The sequence below is a fragment of the Triticum urartu genome, chromosome 5A, assembly GCF_056163025.1.
Source record: "Triticum urartu cultivar PI428250 chromosome 5A, HENAU_Tu73, whole genome shotgun sequence".
Taxonomy (NCBI): Eukaryota; Viridiplantae; Streptophyta; class Magnoliopsida; order Poales; family Poaceae; genus Triticum; species Triticum urartu.
The window spans coordinates 1,662,861-1,686,602 of NC_141877.1; the positions used below are offsets into that span (position 1 = coordinate 1,662,861).

A 23,742-nucleotide genomic window follows, 5' to 3' on the forward strand; every position below is an offset into this window, starting at 1 on the left:
CATAGACAAGTGAAAGTGGATACTCTAAAACTCGCAAGATAAGTGTGAGTGCTATGGATGGCCTTCCCGTAGGGAGACGGGAGCGGATCCATAGTGGTGTATTGAATGGTGAATATGTGGACTCGTGTGCGCCACCTCAAAGGAGTTGCTTGCAGTCATAGTTCAAGTTAGCCACTGAGTCAAAGCTGGCTTGCTGCAGTTAAACTCCACCACCCTCTTTATTGATACCGATGCATATGTAGATAGTTCTGATGTAAGTCTTGCTGGGTACATTTTGTTGGGGAACGTAGCAGAAATTCAAAATTTTCCTACGTGTCACCAAGATCTATCTATGGAGAGACTAGCAACGAGGGGAAGGGGAGTGCATCTACATACCTTTGAAGATCGCTAAGCGGAAGCGTTCAAGTGAACGGGGTTGATGGAGTCGTACTCGTCGTGATTCAAATCACCGATGATCAAGTGCAGAACGGACGGCACCTCCGCGTTCAACACACGTACGGAAGGGAGACGTCTCCCATGCCTTGATCCAGCAAGGAGGAGGGAGAGGTTGATGGAGATCCAGCAGCACGACGGCGTGGTGGAAGTAGCGGGATTCCAACAGGGCTTCGCTAAGCGCTGCGGGAGGAGGAAGATGTGTCACGGGAGGGAGAGGGAGGCACCAGGCCTTAGATTGGTTTTCTCCTCCTTTTTCCCCACTATATATAGGGCCAAGGGAGAGGGGGAGGCGCAGCCCTTGCCCCTTCCTCCAAGGAAGGGTGCGGCCAAGGGTGGGGAGGAGTCCATCCTCCCCAAGGCACCTCGGAGGTGCCTTCCCCTTTTAGGACTCTCCTCTTTTTCCCATCTCTTGGCGCATGGGCCTCTTGGGGCTGGTGCCCTTGGCCCATATAGGCCAAGGCACACCCCCTACAGCCCATGTGGCCCCCCGGGGCAGGTGGCCCCACCCGGTGGACCCCCGGGACCCTTCCGGTGGTCCCGGTACAATACCGATGACCCCGAAACTTGTCCCGATGGCCGAAATAGCACTTCCTATATATAATTCTTTACCTCCGGACCATTCCGGAACTCCTCGTGACATCCGGGATCTCATCCGGGACTCCGAACAACTTTCGGGTTACCGCATACTAATATCTCCATAACCCTAGCGTCACCGAACCTTAAGTGTGTAGACCCTACAGGTTCGGGAGACATGCAGACATGACCGAGACGTTCTCCGGTCAATAACCAACAGCGGGATCTGGATACCCATGATGGCTCCCACATGTTCCACGATGATCTCATCGGATGAACCACGATGTAAAGGACTTAATCAATCCCGTATACAATTCCCTTTGTCTATCGGTATGTTACTTGCCCGAGATTCGATCGTCGGTATCCTTATACCTTGTTCAATCTCGTTACCGGCAAGTCTCTTTACTCATTCCGTAACACATCATCCCGTGATCAACTCCTTGGTCACATTGCGCATATGATGATGTACTACCGAGTGGGCCCAGAGATACCTCGCCGCTTACACGGAGTGACAAATCCCAGTCTCGATTCGTGCCAACCCAACAGATACTTTCGGAGATACCTGTAATGCACCTTTATAGTCACCCAGTTACGTTGTGACGTTTGATACACCCAAAGCACTCCTACGATATCCGGGAGTTGCACAATCTCATGGTCTAAGGAAATGATACTTGACATTAGAAAAGCTTTAGCATATGAACTACATGATCTAGTGCTATGCTTAGGATTGGGTCTTGTCCATCACATGATTCTCCTAATGATGTGATCCCGTTATCAACGACATCCAATGTCCATGGTCAGGAAACCGTAACCATCTATTGATCAACGAGCTAGTCAACTAGAGGCTTACTAGGGACATGGTGTTGTCTATGTATCCACACATGTATCTGAGTTTCCTATCAATACAATTATAGCATGGATAATAAAGGATTATCATAAACAAGGAAATATAATAATAACCAATTTATTATTGCCTCTAGGGCATATTTCCAACACATTTGTACTCACGTTTGCCTATTTTATGTTTTGCAGAGAGACGTCAGTCTCGCTAGTAGTTCCGTGTGGATTTCGACGTTTAGCTTGATACCTCAGCTAGGATATTGTGCCCTCGGCAGGATCTGGTAGATAGTCAGGCTTCTTAGCTTTTTTTGTAGATGTCTGTACTCAGGCATGTTAAGCTTCCGCATGTGCTTTGATTTGTATGCTATGATTGTTGGGTCATGAGACCCATGTTTGTAATATCTCGTTCCTTGGAGCATACTGAATAAATACTTGAGTTGTAGAGTTATGTTGTGATGCCATATTGTATTTACACATATCGAGCATATTGTGTGTATGATTGAAATGCTTTGTATGTGTGGGATCCGACAATCTAGTTGTTTATCCTTGGCAGCCTCTCTTATGGGGAAATGTAGTCTAGTGCTTCCATGAGCCATAGTAGTCCGGTACAGCCCGGTTCACCGGAGTCCTGTTAGCCCAGCACTACTGCTCAGGACACTTGATTGGCCGGCATGTGTTTCACTTTGTTCCTGTGTCTGTCCCTTCGGGGAAATGTCACGCGGTGACATCTGGAGTCCTGCCTAGCCTGCTACAGCCCGGGTTCCCGGAGTCCTGTTAGCCCAGTGCTACAGCCTGGATTCACACGCTGTTGACCGACATGCTCGATGTGATTCATGTATGCCTGTCCTCATAGGTTAGTGCCGCTTTGGGTTCACGACTAGCCATGTCGGCTCGGATTCTTTGTCATATGGATGCTAGCGACACTACCATATACGTGAGCCAAAAGGCGCAAACAGTCCCGGGCCATGGTAAGGCGACACCCGTGGGAATACCGTGCGTGAGGCCACAAAGTGATATGAGGTGTTACCAGCTAGATCGATGTGACTTAGAATCGGGGGCCTGACAACAGCCGGCGTCAAGAAACTAGGGAATGCTATTTTGTGTGAGTAATTATCATGCCATTTTGTGGGATGTCTTGTAAAACAATAAACTCTTCTCTCTCCTTATTTAATGGATGAGGCAAAAAATTTGCCTCCGTTTTGAAAAAAAATGCTTTGAAGAACTTGAAAATTTTTAAGCGTCTTCCAAGTTTGTATGGAGCAAAACCTACATATGGCTAGCTCAAGGCATTGTTGTACGGTCCATGTAGAAAGAGTTAGCTATTTATGTCAGATCTGAATTAAAATATTGAACTGACATGTATTGCCACAGCTATTGGTGGACACGGACTGGACCGACCAGCCTCACGGTCCTGTTTTCAAGGACCGGACTGGCGGCGACGAAGGCCGAGCCGGACCGAGAGGACCGGGAGGACCGGCCATGGAGAGGTCGTGGTGACCATAGCGTCGGCAACAACGGCAAGAGACGGATGTGGTGACCATGGCGGGGGCGTGAGGATATGGATGTGGTGGTCGTGAGCTTCTGCGCGGCGACCATGGACGCCGGAAGGCACAGGAGCGAGCCATTGCGACCACGAACAGCACACCGGCAGCCGCAGCAACGCACGCGTCGGGGTCCTCCAGCATGTGGCCGGCGAAGTGCTGGTGCACTAGCAGCAACGCACGCGCGCGCTGGGGTCCTCCAGGAGAAAGCCAACGACGCGGGCTATGTATTCGGTGCCAGATCTCTATCTTGTGCACGCCTTTGTTGGTTTTTTCTTAGCATTTTCTTACCCACATGCAAATAAGGTAGCACATGCATGAGCGCACAAATTTTTGTCTGCTAGTCCTTCTTAATTAGTGGATCAGACCTAACGTGGAACTGAGTCCTAGTCGTGGGCGTAGTGGACGCACAAGCCGGATCATTAATGAAAAACGTTTTACGCTGAATGAAAGGAAAGGGAAACGGCCGTATCAGATCGATCCCGTCTTTCTCGTTATTTCTGTTTCTCCTACGCTGAATGAATGGAAAGGAAAACGGCAGAGAAACTCCATCCTTTTACGCTAATATTATGCTGAATGAAAGGAAAGGGACGGCTGCCCTTGTCGTGCGCCATGTCGACGGACTTCTCGCCGCCATCGTCGGAACTGCCTCATCGCCGCGTCAGTTGCTCGAATATGAACTGCCTCGTGTTGACCACGCTGGATTCAGACCCCATCGCTGGTTCACGTCGCCAGAAGGCTGCCTGAGTGAGAAACCGTCATGTTTGTTTCGGTCCAACTGAGTTAACCGAGTTAAGACCAGACCGGACCGGTCGATTTTCGGGCCGAAATTCACGGCTCAGACCGGCCATATTTTCTAGCGGGCCAGGACCAATCGGTCCGGTCCAATGCGGTCGACGAGCGAGCCGAAAAGCCCGCTCGATACGTCCAGCCCTAGCCACAGCTAGAATGATGTATAACTTAAATTTTCATAATACTTTCTCAAGCACATTCTTATGCTTTTTTTTTTACCATCACTACAGACACAAGCGCTCATATACACGCGCATACACTCATCCCTATAAACGCACACACGCACACCCTACCCCTATGAGCACCTCCGAGAGACTGAGCCAGCATATCATCTTGAGATTTACGAAGTCACCGTAGGCGCCTCGTCATCGACGGGAACGTCTCCTCCCACTGAAAGCGCATCGCCGGAAATCCTGAAATAAATCCAGAAATAATGCGAGCACCAGGATTTGAACCCTGGTGAGTTGGGAATACCACTGTCCACCTAACCATCTCAACCACAGGTTGATTCGCAGCACACTCTTATGCTTGTTCTCTTGGAGAGAGATGTAACATTAGAAATAGAAATAAAAAGCTATTCCCCTAAAAAGAAATATAAACTTACTGATATAACTCTGTACATTGTGATTCAGTGCATTATACTTTTTGACCCATTCCATCAAAACTGTGTCACTTTTAGTGTCGAGATCCTGAACTTGATGTTGCATACACCTTTCTTTGTATTTTGCGTGCTTTGTATGAACATAGTTTCGTTCATGGATTTGGTTTTCAGTGGCAATGCACAGGTGTCACGACTGCATGCTGGTGGCCGGGATGAAGTTGGAGCCATTAGAGCATCTCCAGCCACGCCCCCAACAGGCCTTCCAGGCCACTTTTTCGGTACCGGCGTCGAAAAAACGGCCCAGTCGCCCCCCCCCCCTCCAGGACGCCGAAAATCGTCGGTTCGGCCCTTTTTTTCGCCCGGCGGTCACAGGTCGAATCTGGCGCACTGGGGAACAGTTGGGGGCTCCGGCGCAAGGAAAAAGCGTGGCTGGCCCACACCGTCAGGGGAAAAGTCAAGGTTTTCTTCCCCGACTCGCCTCCCACCCCCTGCGCCCCTCGGCCACCAGTAGCTATATCCCGACGCCGCCCGCCGCCCTACACCGCTAGATAGTCATTCCCCACCAGAAAAATGGCAGCGCTTCGCCGCGGCAGCCCCTCCAACAGCAGCTGGGCGTTTTCGGCCGCCGTTTCCGGCCGCGGAGGCGCGGTTTAGCGATCGGTACACGCCCACCGAGCGCAAGGTGTTCGGCGATTTGCCTGCCTCGGCGATGGACTCGGATGACAAGGAAGCGCTCGCCGCACTGCTGGAGGAGGATGCCGAGGCCGACGTCCAGGAAGAAGAGCATCTCATGGTGCTCGCCGCCCTCGCCCAGCTGCTGGCGAGCAATGAAAAGCCGCAGCGAGGTGGCTCGGTGCCTGGGCGGGTGAAAGCAAAGAACCGGCATCGTCTCGAAGGCTACTGCATGCTCTACTCCGACTACTTCGCCGATGCTCCACTTCACGGCGAGAAAACATTTCGGCGCCGTTATCGGATGAGCCGAAAGCTCTTCCTCCGGATTGTGAATTCCATCCGGGAGTTCGACAACTACTTCAAGTGCAAGATGGATTGCACCGGCGCTCTTGGATTCACCTCCATCCAGAAGTGCACGACAGCGATGAGGATGCTTGCATACGGAGCTCCCGGTGATTCACTCGATGACTATGGGCGCATGGCCGAGTCCACCAGCATAGAGTGTTTCTACAAGTTCTGTCGGGCAGTGGTGGCAGTGTTTGGAGCACAATACTTGAGAACACCCAATGCGGAAGACACTGCTCGGATCCTAGCACAGAATGCAGCAAGAGGATTTCCTGAGATGCTTGGAAGCATCGACTGCATGCATTGGAAATGGGAGAATTGCCCATTTGCTTGGCAGGGGATGTACAAAGGCGGCAAAGGCGGTTGCAGTGTGGTGCTTGAGGCGGTGGCCACATAGGACCTCTGGATTTGGCACTCCTTCTTTGGTATGATAGGAACTTACAATGACATCAACGTGCTGCAGTGCTCTCCTGTCTTTGCCAAGCTTGTTGAAGGTCATTCTCCTCCGGTGAATTTCGAGATCAATGGGCGGCACTACAACAAGGGGTACTATCTAGCTGATGGCATCTATCCGAGATGGTCGACATTTGTGAAGACGATCTCAAACCCTGTGCCAGGAGGCAAGAACGCCTGGTTTGCGAAGGTTCAGGAGGCTTGCAAGAAGGATGTCGAGCGGGCATTTGGTGTGCTCCAATATCGATTTGCTGTTGTCCGGTACCCCGCTCAGACTTGGTCGAAAGATCAAATGTGGAAGATTATGACTTGTTATGTCATCTTGCACAACATGATCATCGAGAGCGAGTAAGAAGACCCAGTGTTTGACACTGAACCATACTACAGGCAGGGTTCTATAGCCGAAGTTGATCACCAACTACCGGCAACCTGGACTGCCTATCTCAGTATGCGTTAGGAGATCCGAGATCCACAGGTGCATCATCAACTGCAGCAAGATCTGATAGAGCGTCTATGGAGGCTGAAGGCGACGCCGGGCGCGACGTGTGATGAAATATGAGTTTTTATTTGTTGAACTATATAATTTGTATTGAACTATTTGTTGTTGTACTGTTTTGTTGAAGTATTTGATATTTTTGTGATGAAATATGTGATAAAAGAATTTATGTGCATAATTGAACGCTGAACAACGGCGAACCACGCCGAATATGGGCCTATTGTCACCCATATGGGCCCTTTATTCGCCGAAATAGGGCTGAAAAGTGGGCCAATTTCAGCGTCTGGAGGCGACGACTGGGCGCGAAACCGCCCCAACGCCGATTGCATCGCCGGCTCGCTCTCAGGGGACGCTTTTTATGTGTCCTGGGGGGCCGAACGGCTGAAGATGCTCTTAGGTGCAGGAGGAATTGGGGTCAGTCGAGGAGATAGTCGTTGTCCCTATCCCTCGCTACCGGCCTGCGGCAATGGCACTGGTCACGTTTTCTGTCATTTGGGAAGACAAGTCGAGAGTGAGAGAGGTGGGATGCGGCAAGGGAGTTGTCTTGGTTGGTGTGTTCGATTACAGTCCTCTGAGCGGAACAATTTTCGTATTATAGAAAATGTGACGAATTTCATTTCACGAGAGACGGCTTTGTCGAAAATTGCATGAACAAACATTTCGTGTGTGTGTGTATTTTTGCAAGTTGCATGTTCGAACTGTTCATGTGTCAGTAAATATTTTTGGTTAAGATAGAAGGACAAATGCATCCGTTGACGTCTTCAACAATCAACAACGGACGCTGCAGCTAGCGTATCAGTCTCATGTTTTGTCCCGTGGCAACACACGGAAATTTAGCTACTACTTCCGTTTCAGTTTATAAGTCCTGCGCGTATACTTATGTTGCTAATTTTATCATCCTAATATAAATTATATAACATAAAAATTATACCGCTTGAAAATAGAACATTTGAAGTTTATATTGCTATATTTTTTGTAATATATGACTTGCATTAGGTTGGTCAAATTGACGATCTAGGGATACGCGCACGCCCTGTAAACTAAGAGAGAGATAGTAGTAGTTGTAGTGTTAAAGCATACTAGACGACGTCCCACGCATTAGCGCGGGAATTGTGTTAAAACCAATGCATAAATAGGTGATGAAAACCAAATAAAACTAATAAAAAAATGTAAGAAGTTTACATATGAAAAATAATAAAACATAAAAGAAGTATGGGACAAAATGATGTATAAAGGAGAAAAAACAAAAAAAGACATGATTGATGAAGTGGCGTTGTTTTAGTTAATAGAAATTTAGTAGATAACTGAGGTGATGTGGAAGCAGGTATGTGTAGAGAAATCTAGTAGTGGGGGCTATTACATGCATGTGTTGGAAAAAAGTCATGCATGACTAATGAGGTGGCATGATTTACATTAACTAGATGATACCCCACGCGATGGTACGGAAAGAAATGCGAATATACCTTTATAGAATTACATGTTGAAGAAGATTAGTAACATGGAAAAATATGAAAAAAAAAATTGCTAACTGACTGGCGGATTGCCACTGGCGTAAAATGATTCTCATTTGCGCTAGTATCTAATAGAAAGGAAATAACTTTGAAGCATCTAGATAAAAAGTGGTTCGAATACTTGTAAAATTTGGCCCAATGTTACAATTTGTCTTGAACCCCAACACTCTGTATGAAAAGACATCCTCATCAATATGAAAAAAAATCATTACATACATATCGAAGGCTTGTGACGTTGTAGCATCAGATGGTGCAGACTGCGGTGTGAGTAGTGGGATAAGCATATAACTGTAAAATTAGAAGCAGGCCAGACATAAGCATGTCAAGAGTGATATTCGTCATCGAAAAGTTGAATGTAAGAGTGCTCCTGCGGCTCACCTGATAAGCTGATGTGACCATCCCGAAGGTGGACATGACTCTATGGAAATCACCTTTGCTGATTTAGTCAGCTTCTCACTGCCCCTGGCGGCTTCGGAGCAGAGCAACGACACACAAAGGATGCAACAGTTGTTCCTTACTCGATGATATAGATGGCCGGCCAAGGAATGGCGGCCCAGCCAACGTCCCAACACTCATAGAAACGTCAAGAGGCGAGATGTACCGGCAACCATGGTGGAGGAGATTCAGAGGAGAGCAGCAGCGGGTGGCTGGTAATGGAACGGTGGACCAGCAGCGCCAACTTCCCATCACTCAGAAAAAATTGGGGCGAGAGAGAGGAGGCAACGACCCTCACAGGTTGACTTGGCTATGTCTTCCTCAAAGATTTGGCTGCTCGGCAACTAAACTGCGGCCCGACCTGCAACCCGAGAACCATGATGGCGATGGAGGCGAGGCAGACCGATGGTCTTGCAGGAGGATGGCAGCACTAAACCACAAAGGCCGTACGTGGGAACCTAGCACGCATGGGCTACAACCTACAGCCCACATAACATATGCTGGCTTCCGGAGCCAGCCCAGCAGCGACATGTCCAAGTCTAGCCCATTTACGAAAACTTGAGCGGGGCAGTGCGATCGATCAATAGAGGGCGCTGGGAAGAAACAACGAATCGTTATTTTCCACTTAGCGGTGGCATGTTTTGATAAATTGCATCAAAACATGGTCAGACTGTTGCAGATTCGTGAACTGTACTGTATCAACGTCTATAGCAATTCGGATGACTTGGCTTCATATGGACTCAAGAAAATCAACTGGTGGGGTGCCCCTATTTAGATATAGAAGATGTGAAAGAGTAACTTACAAGCACATGCATAACTTCTTGATGCCACACGATTTTGATCATTAGGCTGTAAATAATTGAAGTGATGTGGAAGCACGCATGCGTAGATAAATCTTGTAGTGTGGGCTAGGTATTTAGATATAGAAGACTGCACAAAAGGAAAATATATTGAGAAATATGAAGAGCAACAAATTACAAAAGCCATGTTTATATTTTGAACTTGTTATGCCCATTGATCGAGTTTAAAACAAAACAAGGTGATGGTGGCCGGATTACACAAACTAGTATGCATTGCATGGAAACCTTAATTATTTCTTTTATTCACTCAAGAAAAGTAAACAGATGTGACTATTTCTTCTTCTTCTTTGAATCCTTTTTTGAAGCCCTTGTTGTCGAAGCCCTCTTTGAAGCCCTGAGCAGCATCCGCTCAAGCCTAACATCGATATTCATTTCAGACCATCTTATTTTCTCGAGACGATTCTCCAAGAAGCGAAGTGGAGCATCGGCAAGCGAAGGAAAGAGCCTTTTGACCGCAGGCTGCACTTGGGCGAGATCATTCACCTTCTGCGCTACGAGTGGGAACATCTTGCACATCTTGGCCCGGCGATCACCACCACCATTATTACCGACGTGAGCACTACCGTCGTCGTCGAGCGGCAAATCGCCCCAGATCTCAGCCGAGAGCTGGTTGAGCCGCTTGTCGTGGCTCGAGCTGGAGGCACGGCGGTGGCCGGCGGCAGAGAAGTAGCGGCGCTCGAGACTCTTGACCTTGTCTTTGATCTGCAGAGGCTGCCGCCTCGTGTCCTCGAGACGCTCGGCCAGTGCTTGGAAGAAGTCGTTGTCGGACCTCTCCGGCAGCTCACTGTGCTGGCGGCGGTGCGCGATGAGCGCCTCCAGGATGGTGACCTCGTCGCTGGCCGCCCACTCGCGACGCGCTCGCGCCCTTTTCTTGGCTGGCTCGTCGTCAGCATCATCGACGTCATCGTCTGGCCGCGGCTGCTCCACCTCAGGGTCGGTGTCCTGGTGCTGGCTCTGGGTGAGAAGATAGAGGTGGCTGGAGGTCTGGGGAGAGGACGGCGGCGGAGGGGCAGCGGACTTGGCCATGGTTGTGCGAGATGGAGGCATGGAGCGCGAGCGTGTGGGGTATATAAAGATGATCCGGCCCCTGTAATTCAGGGCTAGTTTCCTTTCATCACCGTGGCCAAGAGACCAGTTTTTGAGGGACTAGAGGGCATCAAGCGGACAGGTTATTTGTCTCGTGCTGATCTCTTTCCCTCTTTCACTAGCCCGCACAAATCAACTTCACAATCCCATGTTTCCCTCTCCCCAAAATATAAGACCCAAACGATAAGAGCGCGCAGGATCAATTAATTTATTGTACGTGTTGTCTTTCCCTTTTTGTCCTTATTATAGCCAATCAATTTATTTATCCTGATGATTCGTTTTTTTTTCTTCTTAACCAAATATATAGAAGTGGACTTCACAAAAACAATATGCACTGCAAGACTTTTTTTTTGCAGGTGGGAAAAACTTGTATTACTCAATCAAAATGTCCTTACAATCATCACTCGTCAGAAGCAATGTCCATCACTTCCACCGGACCAGCCCCAAGACAGGTCATGGTCCTACCTCGAGTTCTAGCATAATGCGCTAAACTATCACTAGCTTTATTTGGAGATCTAGAAGCATAAGTAAAGCAGGTTTGTCTTAGAGACAACAAGTGCTTAATCTCCTTTACAATGGATGCATAAACTGAGCGATCGACGTCTGCACATGAAATCATTTTATTGCCTTGAGAGAATCCAGCTCCACAACTACCGGGAGGTCACTGTGTTGAACTGCCAGGGAAAGCCATTCCATACATGCACAAAGCTCCGCCTCTAAAGCATCTCTACAGGAGAACAATGCTTTACAAGCTGAAAAGTTGATGTTCCCTTGGTGGTTTCGCATAATCATCCCAGCACCAGCTGCCTCCGTGGAAACAAATGAGCCATCCGTATTCAGTTTGTTCCATCCCAACATCGGTGGACACCATCTCTGCATAACTGCGAAAGGAGTGCATCTCCCAGCTGGAGCCGGCGTTTCATAAACTATGCATGATTTACCTTTGGCTGGAACCGTGTGGGGATTCAGTTTGATGCCAATTAGGGAGTCGACGTAGCTCCGAAGAAATCTGATAGAGGCCTCCATAGGTGGTGGAGGTTTATAGTGAAGCAATTCATTCCGGACAAGGGGCAAACGAACTCCTCCAAAATATCATCAGTACCATCATCTGATCCACATCATTCAAAGGATCCAGGACATTAAGAACCATTCCTTGCCCGTATTCGCCATAGATTCTAAGTATGGAATCATCCACACCTTGGCCATGGCTAGATATAAATCACGTCCAAACTGGCACCAAACGAAAGGTGGTAGTTATCTTCTTCCTCAACTCCACACACCGGACACCTGCTAGTGACTTTGAGTCCAATTCTATGTTTCCTCTACCAGGTAGGGAGTGAGTTAGTAGCCAGTCGCCAAGCAAAGTTACGTACCGTAGGCGGTGCCCAACTCCTCCAAATAAATTTCCAGCATGTTCTTCGCCCTGACAGTGCTGAGCTCGAAGAAACAGCAGTACCACAGTAAGCCTCTTCAAAAGCCAAAGTGTGCGCTGATTTAACAGTGAAAACACCATATTTGCCTGGTTCCCAAGCAATCACATCATCCTCCATCCTAGGGGAAGCTCTGATCTTCACTATTTCTTGCACGCACGCATCAACGAAATATTCAGTGAGTAGCCCAAAGTTCCACCAGTCATTCTCATTTAGCAATTGAAAGACAAAGCAGATACGACACCTTCCTTGGGGGATATTGGCTTATATGGAAAAGGTCTAGGAATCCAGTTATCACGCCAAACTCGAATGCTTCTCCGGTTTCCAACTCTCCACACCAATCCCTTTTTCAATAGCCCCAAACCATAACTGATAGCTTGCCATGACGAAGATGCATTCCCAGAAAAACTGTATCCCCCAACTTACCCGCTGGATAATACCTCGCTTTTAATACTTGAGCATACAAACTGTCAGGCTTACTTAATAATCTCCATGCTTAATGTGCCAATAATGCTTGATTAAACATCCGGAAATCACGGAAACCCACTCCTCCCTAATCCTTGGGCTGAAGCAAATGATTCCAATAAAAGTAAACACCAAAAAGGATTAAATAAGATTTGTTTTAACCAAATAAACGATGAATACCCTCGGGTGCATTTTCAGGGTGCGGCGTGTCGCCACACTTTTGCCCAGCTAGTGTATGCTAGCCACAGAAAACCTGAATTCATGAAGGGCGTTGTCCTTGTGTTGATTTGAACCTAACTCAGAAACCTTTGCTGAGAAAAGGTCACGATAGAATCTCGTTTTACAGCAATTCCTTGGTCCATTCACATTTATTAGGCGCCAGGTTTTAAGGTGAAATGCCAAAGAATCAAAAGTAGAATGTGTTTTTGTAAGCGGAAAGGTGTGACGGAACTTGGGTGCCCCGACACCCGGTTATCCGGTTCGTCCATCGAGGTCACGTTGGTGCTAGCAACTTTTCTGGTGCAGACGTTTTCCTCTACCAGGTAATTAGCAGGCTTTATTTTTATTTTTTTGCATGATAGGAGGCTTTATTTAGTGGACAAACTGCGACGGGAGGAGAGACAGGTTTGGCAGGAATAGGCCTGTCAAGAGGTATTGCGATCCACAAGCCTATTTGACTCTTCAAACAGGGTAGCACTAGGCACCTATTTTCCAGCGTGGTTCATAGATGTGACTGGTGCTGCAACGTTGAATGGCCCAATGAAGAACAGCGGCACAGCTAAAAAGTAAACTATACTTTATTTAACTTCTCTCTCTTATATCACGTCTCTTCCTCTGCTTCCTTTTTCTCCTACAAAGAGCACCTCTCTCTCTTCTGTTTCACGGCACCTCGGTCCGAGAAGAAAAAAGCGTCCTCTCTATCCTCGACTCTCACAGCCTCATCCTATCTCCTTCCCTTTCTTCCCCTCTTTTTAAGACGGTTAGAAGAGAGAGAAAGATTTGGTGGAATTGTTGTTGTATTGCTTGAGCCTCATGGACATATATATAGAAGCGCATGATCTATTTGGAGTACAAGGCAATCCAGAATATTTCCTTGTCTAACCTATATTTCCTAATACAATCACGTTACTTAGGGGGGGTTTGTTTACAGGACTTTTTTGTGTAGGGATCAGAAAAAATCCCTCTTAAAGACTTTTTTACCAAACGGGATGGAGTTTTAAGGGACTAAACTAGGCATTTGGGACTAAATGAAGAAGACTCTCAAGGAGAGTCTTTTTGGGACTTTTTGGGACTTTTCCAACAATGCCCCTCCATGCACCCATTGGCCCGCCACCCCATGGTGTTGTTTAATTGTTATTTTTTTATATACTAGGGGCAAAATGGTCATTTAATAATCTTTAGGAAGGGACTAGGGACTTTTTAGTCTCTGGAAACAAACAGGGAGTGACTTTTTAGTCGGGACTAGAAAAAGTCCTAGGACTAGAGAACCAAACATCACCTTAACACCCCCTACAGTCACAACGGTAGCGACGCAGACGGTGAGACTGGAGAAGAATCCGAAGGCAAGCCGACGGACACCCACCCACAATCGTAACAGTCGACGCATCACGGAGTCGTGGCTGGAGTGAAAACAGACGAGATTGCTCAAGCAAGGCGGTAACCCTTTGTGCAATTTGTCGATGTAGCCGAGAGCCGAGGGTGGTGTCGAAGTACTGGTGCGCCGGGAAGAAGATGTTGTTGACGACGTGTCGCGGCGGGTTTGCCAAGCCCGGGGACATATCATAGACGAAGGCACGCATCGTGTTGGCAGCACCGGGCATGTGTAGACGGACGAAGACGATGTTGACGAAGCGCTGCACCAGGCTTGCCAGGCCCGGGGACACGTCGTGGACGAAGGCACGCATCGGTGTTGCCAACACCGGGCATGCATAGACAAGGACCTGCACAAGCTATACGCCATGTCGGAGGAGCCGGAGAGGCCAGCAGAGAAGGACTCGACGACGGTTGCGGCGTCAATCAGCGCAGGGCCGATGTCGCCTGCGGTTGTCGGAGTAGGCGAAGTGGTCGGGGTAGATGACGGCGATGCTGGCGACGGGCCGGTGCTGGTCGAAGACAAAGGAGGTGGACGGGCGGAGGCGGCAGCTATGTTGGTAGCGGCGGCGGTGGAAAAAGAAGAGCGGCGGCTTGATGGAGGCGGCTAGGTTAGGAGCGCGACGGCGGTGCTCGAAGTAGGCGAAGAACCCAACAGCATGATGAAGACCGGCACGGACGGTGGCGTTCCTGCCCCAAGGGTGTTGGGGATCGTAGCAGAAATTTAAAATTTTCTACGCATAACCAAGATCAATCTATGGAGTAATCTAGCAACGAGGGGAAGGAGAGTGCATCTACATACCCTTGTAGATCGCTAAGCAGAAGCGTTGCAAGAACGCGGATGAAGGAGTCGTACTCGTAGCGATTCAGATCGCGGTTGATTCCGATCTAAGCGCCGAACAACGGCGCCTCCGCGTTCCACACACATGCAGCCCGGTGACGTCTCCTACGCCTTGATCCAGCAAGGGAAGAAGGAGAGGTTGGGGAAGACTCCATCCAGCAGCAGCACGACGGCGTGGTGGTGGTGGAGGAGCGCGGGACTCCAGCAGGGCTTCGCCAAGCACTACGAGAGACGAGGAGGGAGAGGGGTAGGGCTGCGCCAACAGGGGAAGAACTTCGCGTGTTGGGCTGCCCCTTTGCCTCCACTATATATAGGGGGAGAGGGAGGCCTGCGCCCCCACCTAGGGTTTCCACCCTAGGGGTGGCGGCAGCCCCAATCCCCATCTGGGGTGGCGGCCAAGTGGGGGGGAGAGGGAGGCGCACCAGGCATGGGCCTTAGGGCCCATCTGCCCTTAGGGTTTGCCCCCTCTTCTCTCTAGGCGCACGGGCCTTGGTGAGGAGGCACCCCATCCCACCTAGGGGCCGGTCCCTTCTCACACTTGGCCCATGTATGCCTCCGGGGCCCGTGGCCCCTCCCGGTGGACCCCCGGACCCCTCCGGTGGTCCCGGTACACTACCGGTGATGTCCGGAACACTTCCGGTGGCCAAAACCGTACTTCCTATATATCAATCTTTACCTCCGGACCATTCCGGAACTCCTCGTGACGTCCAGGATCTCATCCGGGACTCCGAACAACATTCGGTAACCGCGTACATACTTTCCCTATAACCCTAGCATCATCGAACCTTAAGTGTGTAGACCCTATGGGTTCGGGAGTCATGCAGACATGGCCGAGACAACTCTCCGGTCAATAACCAACAACGGGATCTGGATACCCATGTTGGCTCCCACATGCTCCACGATGATCTCATCGGATGAACCACGATGTAAAGGATTCAATCAATCCCGTATACAATTCCCTTTATCTATCGGTACGATACTTGCCCGAGATTCGATCGTCGGTATCCCGATACCTTGTTCAATATCATTACCGGCAAGTCTCTTTACTCGTTCTGTAACATATCATCCCGTGATCAACTCCTTGGTCACATTGTGCACATTATGATGATGTCCTACCGAGTGGGCCCAGAGATACCTCTCCGTTTACACGGAGTGACAAATCCCAGTCTCGATTCGTGCCAACCCAACAAACACTTTCAAAGATACCCGTAGTGCACCTTTATAGCCACCCAGTTACGTTGTGACGTTTGGCACACCCAAAGCACTCCTACGGTATCCGGGAGTTGCACAATCTCATGGTCTAAGGAAATGATACTTGACATTAGAAAAGCTTTAGCATACGAACTACACGATCTTGTGCTAGGCTTAGGATTGGGTCTTGTCCATCACATCATTCTCCTAATGATGTGATCCCATTATCAACGACATCCAGTGTCCATGGTTAGGAAACCGTAACCATCTATTGATCAACGAGCTAGTCAACTAGAGGCTTACTAGGGACATGGTGTTGTCTATGTATCCACACATGTATCTGAGTTTCCTATCAATACAATTCTAGCATGGATAATAAACGATTATCATGAACAATGAAATATAATAATAACTAATTTATTATTGCCTCTAGGGCATATTTCCAACAGTCTCCCACTTGCACTAGAGTCAATAATCTAGTTCACATCACCATGTGATTAACACTCACAGGTCACATCGCCATGTGACCAACATCCAAAGAGTTTACTAGAGTCACTAATCTAGTTCACATCACTATGTGATTAACACTCAATGAGTTCTGGGTTTGATCATGTTATGCTTGTGAGAGAGGTTGTAGTCAACGGGTCTGCCATATTCAGATCCCTATGTACTTCGCAAAACTCTATGTCATATCGTAGATGATGCTACCACATTCCACTTGGAGCTATTTCAAATTGTTGCTCCATTATACGTATCCGGTATCTCTACTCAGAGTTATCCGGATAGGTGTCAAGCTTGCATCGACGTAACTCTTTATGTCGAACTCTTTATCACCTCCATAACCGAGAAACATTTCCTTATTCCTCTAAGGATAATTTTGACCGCTATCTGGTGATCCACTCCTAGATCACCTTTGTACCCTCTTGCCAGACATGTGGCAAGGCACACATCTGGTGCGGTACTCAGCATGGCATACTATATAGAGCCTATGACAAAAGCATAGGGGAAGACCTTTGTCGGTGTCAAAACCGGCGGATCTCGGGTAGGGGGTCCCGAACTGTGCGTCTCGGCCGGATGGTAACAGGAGGCAAGGGACACGAAGTTTTACCCAGGTTCGGGCCCTCTCGATGGAGGTAAAACCCTATGTCCTGCTTGATTAATATTGATGATATGGGTAGTACAAGAGTAGATCTACCACGAGATCAGAGAGGCTAAACCCTAGAAGCTAGCCTATGGTATGATTGTCGATGTGAATATTGTCCTACGGACTAAAACCCTCCGGTTTATATAGGCACCGGAGAGGGTTAGGGTTACATCGAGTCGGTTACAATGGTAGGAGATCTGAATATCCGTATCGCCAAGCTTGCTTCCACGCCAAGGAAAGTCCCTTCCGGACACGGGACGAAGTCTTCAATCTTGTGTCTTCATAGTCCAGGAGTCCGACTGAAGGTATAGTCCGGCTATCCGAACACCCCCTAATCCAGGACTCCCTCAGTAGCCCCTGAACCAGGCTTCAATGACGACGAGTCTGGCGCGCAGATTGTCTTCGGCATTGCAAGGCGGGTTCCTCCTCCAAGTACTTCATAGAAGATTTTAAACACAAAGATAGTGTCCGGCTCGGCAAAATAAGTTTTCCACATATTGCCATAGAGAGAATAATATTTACACAAATCTAATCTGCTGACGTATTCCGTAGTGTGACACACCACGGCCAAGCCTTTATCCGAGTCGTTTCATTATCTCACCTCTGCGCGTCATGCGAGGCGGTTTCCTTGGCACGTCTTGTCAAAGCAGAGATCGTGTCCCCTTATTCCGGGATTCTCATCAATACGGGCGTGGGTAACCCAACCGCTTCTAGGACTCCTAGATTATAGGCAAGTCCAAACGGACACGGAGAGGACACTTGATATTCACCCTCTTTATAAAGGGATGAGGCTTTTTATTTTTCCCTCCCGTGCTCAATCGAATCCTTCCCCAACCTCAAGCTCAAACGCCCAAAGTTCAGGTCAGGTGCTCCGAACCTTCAGTCATGTCCGGATCTAGCCTTCAAGGCTGATGGGTGCCTTCCTCCGTCACGGAAGAAGACGTCAAAAAGTTGAGGGAGGCCAAATATCTGACCGCCGAGATTCTGCATCGGCTGCCTCCCCGGGGGCAGGCCGTCCCCTTCCCCGAACCCAACGAGAGCGTCGTGTTCGTCTCCCACTTCCTCCGAGGTCTAGGCCTTGCATTGCATCCTTTTGTTAGGGGCTTGATGTTTTACTACGGGCTAGATTTCCATGATCTAGCTCCGGACTCCTTTCTTCATATCACGACATTTATTGTTGTGTGCGAGGCCTTCCTCCGGGTTACCCCTCACTTTGGCCTATGGCTCAAGACTTTTGAAGTAAAGCCGAAGATGATCGAGGGGCAACATGCGTCTTGTGGAGGTGCCTCAATACGCAAGGTGACGGGAGCTGCATGGCCCAAAGGTTCCATTCCAGAGGTGTCTGAATTGTGGCAACAGGAGTGGTTCTACATCACGGCTCCTAAAAGTGCCAAGTGGGCGGCCGCCCCTGTTTTCCGCCCGGGCCCTCCACCACAACTGATGTCATGGATTAGCAGAGGATTGAGCTGGGGTCCAGCCAAGGACGTGCCTATACTGCAAAGCCGCATTCAAGATCTCTTTAATGGAGATCTCAGTTTGGTTGCGGTAACACAAGTTATGCTGGTTCATCAAGTCCAGCCTTGCAAACGCCGGCCTCTTCGATTGTGGGAGTTCAATCCCAAGGGACCGCGCACCATTCAAAATTTCCTCGGCCTGACGCACGAGGAGATGTACAAGTCGTTCTTCGGACCTCAAGTGGAGTGTCTGGAAATCATCGAGGACGTGGGCCTGAGTAGTAACCGCGCCGTCGAACAGGTAAGGCATCTTCCGACCAAACGTACTACCTCTCCTTTGATGCGAAGTTATTTCTGAGAGTTTGCTTTTTGACCAGGACTGGCTAACGAAGGCGAAGTTGATTCGGTGCTCGGCCCCACTCCCTGAGGGTTTGGAGAATCCGGTATTGGAAAAGATGCTCCAGACCGCACCTTGCCCGGAGCCCTTGAAGGAAAATGCGGGCGGTCGCGGGCCCCCAACGCTGGCCGCTCTAGCCGAGGGAGCGAGCGTCTCCATGAAGGAAGACGACCAGAAGAGGAAAAGGATTGCGTCTGGGGATTCGGAAGCCGAAGCTTCCAAACAGGAGAAGAAGTCTCCCACAGAGGGTCCTACCCTGGGGGTGCGGTTGCCGCACAAAGTCCGCGGGGGGATCAATTCTCCCACGAGTCGTAAGTGACCCAAAATACCTTAATAGTATAGATATGCCGTCTTTTCTTCTGTGAAAATAACCACTGCATATATCTTTCCAGTTCCGGCCTTAGCCCCTCTCAGATGAGCTCGTCTTCGGGGGATCTTCTTCCAGAGATAATGGAGAGCGAAACGCCTCCTCCGGACTCCTCTGCTCCGGAAGCGGGCGACCCTGAAGTGTCGTCGCGGAGGGCCTCTCCGAGTCCGGAGAGGCCAGAAGATAATCCCGTCGACCCCCGAAGCTCCCAGTGTCCGGCTCCCGATGAGAGTAGACAAACGAGTCCGGCACCGTCTGGTGTGCGGTCGAATGTTCTGAGGGAGTTGGTGCGGCGAGCGGCCATCTCATATGAACACCGTGTGCTGATGAATACGGTGATGGAGAGAATCTCGTCCGCCGAAAGCAGATTGCATAAAGCTTTTATGAGTCTACTGACAGGTTTTGAGGTATGTAAAATAATGTATGATAATCCTGCACATGCTAAGTGTGCCCTGTGTAGATAGTAGCCCCTGAGACTCTGGTTGTCGTTGGGAACGACGACGATCAGAGGATCATAATCCCAGGTAGTAACCATACTGCCTCTATGAGCAGGTGATGGAAGCTCCGGCGGCTAGCCGGACTAGTGAGTTTGCCCATTTAAGACGGCAGTTGGATGCGGCAGACGCCGACATCGAGCTTGTTAACAAAAGGCTTGACGAGGCACAGGGTAAGTGTTATTATCTGGTAAATGCCGCATAGTAAGGGCAGCATGAAGCCAGTATATTTAACATGTTATGACTGCAGATGGAGCTGCCACTGTTGAAGCCTTGCGGGCGGAACTTGCCCGAGCCAAGGAACAAGCGAAATTGGGTAATGCGGCTGCTTTGAAGGCGGCCAAAGAGTAGCGAGCCGAGAAGGCCGCGCATGGCGAGAGCCGGGATAAGATGGCCAATATGGCCGTAGAATTAAAAGCCGCCGTCGACCGTTGCCGGGTTCTAGAAAAGGAAAACCAGGCGAAGGCATCGGACCTTGAGAAGGCTGCTGCAACGGGAAAAGACCTCCGCTCTGCTATGAGGGCAAAGAAGGAGGAGCTGTGGGAAGCCGGGGATATTGTAGCTGGGAAATCCTTTATGTTGCAGAGGAAGTTCGGAGATCCACGGTATGCCCCTCTGGATCGGCTGTGGAGTTCGGAGGATGTGTATATGGATTTGGCGGCGAGCGCTGTCGATGCGGCCAAGTACTTCCAGAGTCAGACGAACCGTGAAGTAGACCAGCTGTTTTGGAAACAATTCCTTTCTCCCGAGCATCCGCTTTCATTGACTGACCAATTAGCCGAATGGGCCGAACTAAATAGGTTGTCCAGACTCTCCATGAGGTCTGTTGTGGATCAGCTATGGCCGGAAAGGTCAAAACCGAGCAGCTATTTCAGCTTGGTGCAGCAGTTCCTTGACGTGGTGCCGCGCATAAATGCGATGAAGAGGTCGGCGTGCATAGAAGGTGCACGAATGGCCTTTGCCCATGCTAAAGCATACTGGGCAGAGATGGATGCTACCACTGTTGCAGCGCAGGATTCGGCCATAGGGCGAAGGGCTGCTGAGCACTACTTTGAGGAAGTTCTTGAGGGTGCTCGTTTGATAGAGACAAGTGCTCAAAAATATTATGTTTGAGTGATATGTAATCTCATTGTAAGCGAAATTCTTTTATAAATTTTCATAAGGCTACTTTTATACTTTTGCCTGAAAGTAATGTGATGCCTCCTGGGTGGCCGTTTATGTATACATGTGTATAACCTGAAAGATTGCAGTCGTCGGCTTCAACCCCCACGCATATAATGCGGAGGTGCTCGCAAAGACACGTGTTCACTCTTAACCCAACGTCTTGGTCCTATAAAGGAGGTGATAGCGGAGCGAGCGAGGCGACCAGACTATAATGCTTTAACACTTTCACTTAGCCATAGGAGTTTGACAGTGGGGCTACTAGATAGCCCCTGGTGGCTCCGCACTCTCCCGATCCCGGGGTGCGTACATGCCTGGCCGGGAAACGGCCCTTCGTTAAGGCGGAGGAATTCTAACATTCCCATAGGTCGTCGAGTGGTTGACCAGTCTCACGCTATATCATGACAGTCGGTTTTCGGCTTTCTCTACTAAGGTGCTCGTCCGGATGAACCAGGGCACAATCACAGTAGTTCTCCTCGTGCTACCTTAGCCGGTAAAGCGGAACATAAGGCACCAAAACACAGGAGCCGGGAAAACCCAAAATTTGACCAAAGACAATGATTCAGAGCTGATGCATATAGGGCAAACTCGCGCCGCCGAACACTCCCTAATGTATTCGGTCTTTGTGGTATAAACCGGGCCTAAAGAATGGCCTTTGTAAGAAGCCCCTTGTGTCTAGGTACGTGCATTGTTCTGGCGTGGCCACATGCCAAGACGTCAGCATCCTTCTCAACGGTGGATATGTATCAACAAGAGACAGTAAAAAAGGTTTACGCAGGGTCTTAATCTAAAAAGAATCCTTGGGGCGGGTCCCTGCTGCACGTCTGCGCCTGTGTCTCCGTTGTGCCGTATCCTGGACGGGTTTAGCACAATGATCGTCTGTAAAAGAGAGGAATTTGGGTGAAAAAGTTGTCGTGCAAAAAGATAGTTTTCTAAATTAACCATGTGTAATTCAAGATGAGAAGAAATTGCCACTTGTCTGCGTGCGTGGAGCCCCTTGTATTGAAAAATAGGGGTGTGACCGTTTATTCGGTATAAGTAGTGGCGCCAGACTTGATTAGTTGTGTCTGAGGTCTTGACAACCTATTGTATGCTTTCGCTGGTCCGGGCACTTTTAGTGTGCGGCTGCCAAGGCAGCCTCACTCTCTTCGGCGCCCAGAGATCGCTTGATATTTCCTTGCACTGAAATGATGCCTTGTGGACTGGGCATCTTGAGTGTGAGGGAGGCGTAGTGTGGTATTGCATTGAAGCGAGCGAAAGATTCGCGTCCGAGCAGTGCTTGATAGCCACTTTGAAACGGAGCGATGTGGAAAGTTAAATGCTCGCGACAGAAGTTATCGGGGGAGCCGAATATAACTTGTAGTAGGAGGGAGCCCGTGCAACGAGCCCCTGGGCCTGGCGTTACTCCTTTAAAGGTAGTGTTGCTATGGCGAATTTGTGTTGGGTCTAACCCCATCCCACGGATTGTATCCTGATATATTAGGTTTAGGCTGCTGCCGCCGTCCATCAAGACTCGTGTGAAGTGATATCCGCCAATTACTAGGTCTAACACCAGGGAAGCCCATCCTGCGTGTCAGATACTTGCTGAGTAATCGCGATGGTCGAAAGTGATCGGTTGAGATGACCAGTGGCAGGACTTCGCGGTGATAGGCACTTGGGTATATTTTTCTGGGAGTGCCCCATTGCTTTTTCCCTTGATCACGTGTGACACGTTTACTGTTTTGACTTCGGGTGGAAATTTCTTTTGTTCCCCTGTGTCTCGCTTGGGAGGTTCGTCCTCGTCTTCACTTGGTGTATCCTCCCCCTTGTGTACGGCGTTGAGCTTGCCGGACTGCTTGAAGACCCAACATTCTCTGTGGGTATGATTATTAGGTTTGCCAGGTGTACTATGGATCTGACATACTTGTTCCAGAATTTTGTTGAGGTTGGACAGTTCATCCCTGGTGCCTTTAGGGGGCGGTTTTTGACCTGGCCGAGAGACTTTGAATCCGGCATTAACTGTCGTGCCCTTCGTGCTGTCTTCTTTATTCCGGCGTTTGTTATTCCTGTTGCGCCGTGATTTCCTGTTCCCATCTCTAACTTCAGATGTATTGGGATCGCTGGTGCTGCATCTGGCTAGCCAGCTGTCCTCACCCGCGCAAAAGCGGGTCATGAGGTTTGTTAAGGCGGCCATCGTTCTCGGCTTATTTTGGCCGAGGTGTCTGGCGAGCCATTCGTCACGGACGCTATGCTTGAAAGCCGCTAAGGCTTCGGCATCCGGACAGTCGACAATCTGGTTCTTTTTAGTAAGAAACCTATTCCAAAGCTTTCGGGCTGACTCTCTGGGCTGTTGAGTTATATGACTTAGATCATCCGCATCCGGAGGTCGGACATAAGTCCCTTGAAAATTTGCCCGAAAGGCGTCTTCGAGCTCTTCCCAACTTCCAATGGAGCTTTCGAGGAGGCCTTTGAGCCAGCGACGAGCTGGCCCTTTGAGGGGTAAGTACTTCATGGCGTGGAGATCATCTCCTCGAGCCATATGGATATGAAGGATGTAGTCCTCAATCCAGACCCCCGGGTCTGTTGTTC

At 49.4% G+C, this 23,742-nt stretch overlaps 1 protein-coding gene across 1 annotated transcript; it reads right to left on the minus strand.

Annotated features, from left to right (window-relative positions):
- Positions 1 to 9,758: 9,758 nt before the first annotated feature.
- On the minus strand, positions 9,759 to 10,580 carry LOC125555449 (uncharacterized). The gene has a single exon (XM_048718404.2). It carries the CDS (start codon positions 10,578 to 10,580, stop codon positions 9,825 to 9,827), a length of 756 nt encoding a protein of 251 aa, XP_048574361.2. The 3' UTR covers positions 9,759 to 9,824.
- Between the last annotated feature and the right edge of the window lie 13,162 nt (positions 10,581 to 23,742).